At 49.8% G+C, this 3,442-nt stretch overlaps 1 protein-coding gene across 2 annotated transcripts in view; it reads left to right on the top strand.

Moving 5' to 3' along the window:
* FAM170B (family with sequence similarity 170, member B) overlaps nt 1-2,995 on the top strand; it is a 6,790-nt gene extending 3,795 nt beyond the window's left edge. For both annotated transcript variants that reach the window (XM_010854425.1, XM_010854424.1), the window contains one exon: nt 1,822-2,995. In XM_010854425.1, coding sequence (XP_010852727.1) covers nt 1,822-2,579 — 758 coding nt within the window. In that variant the 3' untranslated portion in view covers nt 2,580-2,995. The remainder of the gene's footprint in view (nt 1-1,821) is intronic.
* Nucleotides 2,996-3,442: the final 447 nt, after the last annotated feature.

Genomic DNA, 3,442 nt, shown 5'->3' with positions numbered 1-3,442 from the left:
GAGTCAGTGATGCCATCCAGCCATCTCATCCTCTGTCGTCCCCTTCTCCTCCTGCCTCCAATCCCTCCCAGCATCAGAGTCTTTTCCAATCAGTCAACTCTTCGCATGAGGTGGCCAAACTACTGGAGTTTCAGCTTCAGCATCATTCCCTCCAAAGAAATCCCAGGGCTGATCTCCTTCAGAATGGACTGGTTGGATCTCCTTGCAGTCCAAGGGACTCTCAAGAGTCTTCTCCAACACCACAGTTCAAAAGCATCAATTCTTCGGTGCTCAGCCTTCTTCACAGTCCAACTCTCACATCCATACATGACCACTGGAAAAACCATAGCCTTGACTAGATGGACCTTTGTTGGCAAAGTAATGTCTCTGCTTTTGAATATGCTGTCTAGGTTGGTCATAACGTTCCTTCCAAGGAGTAAGCGTCTTTTAATTTCATGGCTGCAATCACCATCTGCAGTGATTTTGGAGCCCAAAAAAATAGTCTGACACTGTTTCCACTGTTTCCCCATCTATTTCCCATGAAGTGATGGGACCAGATGCCATGATCTTCGTTTTCTGAATGTTGAGCTTTAAGCCAACTTTTTCACTCTCCACTTTCACTTTCATCAAGAGGCTTTTGAGTTCCTCTTCACTTTCTGCCATAAGAGTGGTGTCATCTGCATATCTGAGGTTATTGAAATTTCTCCTGGCAATCTTGATTCCAGCTTGTGTTTCTTCCAGTCCAGTGTTTCTCATGATGTATTCTGCATATAAGTTAAATAAGCAGGGTGACAATACACAGCCTTGACGTACTCCTTTTCCTATTTGGAACCAGTCTGTTGTTCCATGTCCAGTTCTAACTGTTGCTTCCTGACCTGCATACAGATTTCTCAAGAGGCAGGTCAGGTGGTGTGGTATTCCCATCTCTTTCAGAATTTTCGACAGTTTATTGTAATCCACACAGTCAAAGGCTTTGGCATAGTCAATAAAGCAGAAATAGATGCTTTTCTGGAACTCTCTTGCTTTTTCCATGATCCAGCGGATGTTGGCAATTTGATCTCTGGTTCCTCTGCTTTTTCTAAAACGAGCTTGAACATCAGGAAGTTCACGGTTCACATATTGCTGAAGCCTGGCTTGGAGAATTTTGAGCATTACTTTACTAGCATGTGAGATGAGTGCAATTGTGCGGTAGTTTGAGCATTCTTTGGCATTGCCTTTCTTTGGGACTGGAATGAAAACTGACCTTTTCCAGTCCTGTGGCCACTGCTGAGTTTTCCAAATTTGCTGGCATATTGAGTGCAGCACTTTCACAGCATCATCTTTCAGGATTTGGAATAGCTCAACTGTAATTCCATCACCTCCACTAGCTTTGTTCGTAGTGATGCTTTCTAAGGCCCACTTGACTTCACATTCCAGGATGTCTGGCTCTGGATGAGTGGTCACACCATCATGATTATCTGGGTTGTCTGTGTATTCTTACCTTAGGGACTTATCAATGTTTGGCATGCAACAGTAGCTCATTCCTTCTTATCAATGAAGAAGACTGTGCTGTATGGATGGGTGTCCCACAATCTGTATTCAGGTGGTGGCCTTTGGGGTTTAGTCAAGGGCTTAGATACTACATTCATACACCATTTGATCTTTGTCATCGCATCCATAAGGTGCAGCTACATCTCTACGTTTGATCCTTATCATCATCCCAAAAGGAAAGTATATCATCCTTAATTTATGGGGAAACAGGCACGGAGAGGAAAAGTACCTGCCTGGGGCCCCCAGAGCTTGCATCCTTTCAGAGACCTGAAGTAGTTGTGGCACTGATGAAAATGTCCTTCCATTTCCCAGGGCCCGTGAAGAGAGAACAGCTGTCTCCACCACCAGGCCCAGCCATCCCCCACACGGAGAACGTCTACTTCTCGGGCAAGGGTCGGGGGATGTTGAGCTGGAGCAGCTCGCCATCATCCCAGTCATCCTCTGAGTACCAGTCCTATTCCCAGTACCAGTCTTGCCATTCCTGCACTTATGGGGACCAGGACGCTGCCCAGCAGAGCATGTGTGCCTTCTACACCCACGTGAAGACCGTGCAGGGTGTGGCCGTGGCCTGGGAGACCGACAGTGGCTTCGAGCCTGTCACCCGACAGCCCCGCATCCGCGAAGCCGAGTTCATCAGGAGGCAGAGGCGGAAAGGTTCCTCCTTTGAGATGGCTTCCAATACGGACCTGCGCTGGGAACTGGAAGCCAGCAAGAACAACACCAGCTCAGAGCCAGAGGACGTGGAGCTGCTGGCGCCCCTGGAGTGCTGCCTGCAAGAGCTGCGGGACACCCCGGACTGGCTGGTCACCACCAACTGCGGGCTGCGGTGCGTGGCCTGCTGCCGGGTCTTCCCCACCCTGGAGGCACTGCTGGAGCATGCCCAGTATGGCATCCAGGAGGGCTTCAGCTGCCAGATCTTTTTCGAGGAGATGCTGGAGAGAAGGAGGGCCCGGGACCAAGGGCAGGAACAAGAGCCAGAGGAGGAGCAAGAGAGCGCTTCGGACAGCAGCAAATGTCCAAGGCCCCGCGTCAAGGTGCCTTCGTCACAGTCACAGTCGCAGAAGCATTGAGCCGGAGGTATGTGCCCTGCCCTGTCCTCACCTCTGGCACCTCGGTCGCTCCTTTCCCGGCCATCAGGACCAGAGCCACCAGGGCAGGGAGAAAGGAAGAGGGCCGGGGAAGGAGGCGAGCGGAGTGTAGAGCTGGGAGGGCCGTGAAGACGTCGGGGAAGTCACCCTCCCAAAGGGCACAGCCTTTCAACCAGAATCCATTTCAAACTGTGAATCAAGTGTTTCTTACAGTGGGTGCAAGGCCTGAAAGCCCGCAAGCTTGTGGCCACCGGGATTTCTATTTTTGCTGGCGGGTCAAGCAGGTCATGACTCGCAGGAGAGACAACTACAAACAAAATTTCAGCCCTATTTTTTCATTGTTAGGAACTCATCATAGGCCCTAATTCTATAGCTTATTTTATTGGAATTAAACTTGAATAACCCAAAGTTTAAGGCAATGGCTAATGGAGTGAATCATGTTATTGGGTTGGACCCACAGGATGCTGCCATTTCTGCAGGTTACCCACTGGCACAGACATCTTGAGAATGGCAGGTTCCCAGGGTAGAGGTGGGGCTGACTAAGTTCTGCTGAGCCTGAGCTCAGCTACGCCAACTGTTTTAAATACTGCTGTGAAATTTGCCTCTGCCCTTTCACGTGTTCTTTCAAGAAAATACTCGGTGCCCGCTGTGTGTTGGGCATGCTGATGGGCATGCACTCCAGCTCTCAGTGACAGGCAGCTAGGGCAGGCAATTGCAAAGGGAAGGGGAGGGCTCCCAGGGGAAGGCTCCCAAGCTCATGCTGGTTGATGAAGAAAGAGAAAACTGTCCAAAGAGGTTGATGCTCACAAAGATTTGGAGGACAGGTAGAATTAGTGAAACCAGGA

This window comes from Bison bison, unplaced genomic scaffold, assembly GCF_000754665.1.
Source record: "Bison bison bison isolate TAMUID 2011002044 unplaced genomic scaffold, Bison_UMD1.0 scf7180017864341, whole genome shotgun sequence".
NCBI lineage: Eukaryota > Metazoa > Chordata > Mammalia > Artiodactyla > Bovidae > Bison > Bison bison.
This window is presented reverse-complemented; position numbering and strand designations above follow the sequence as displayed.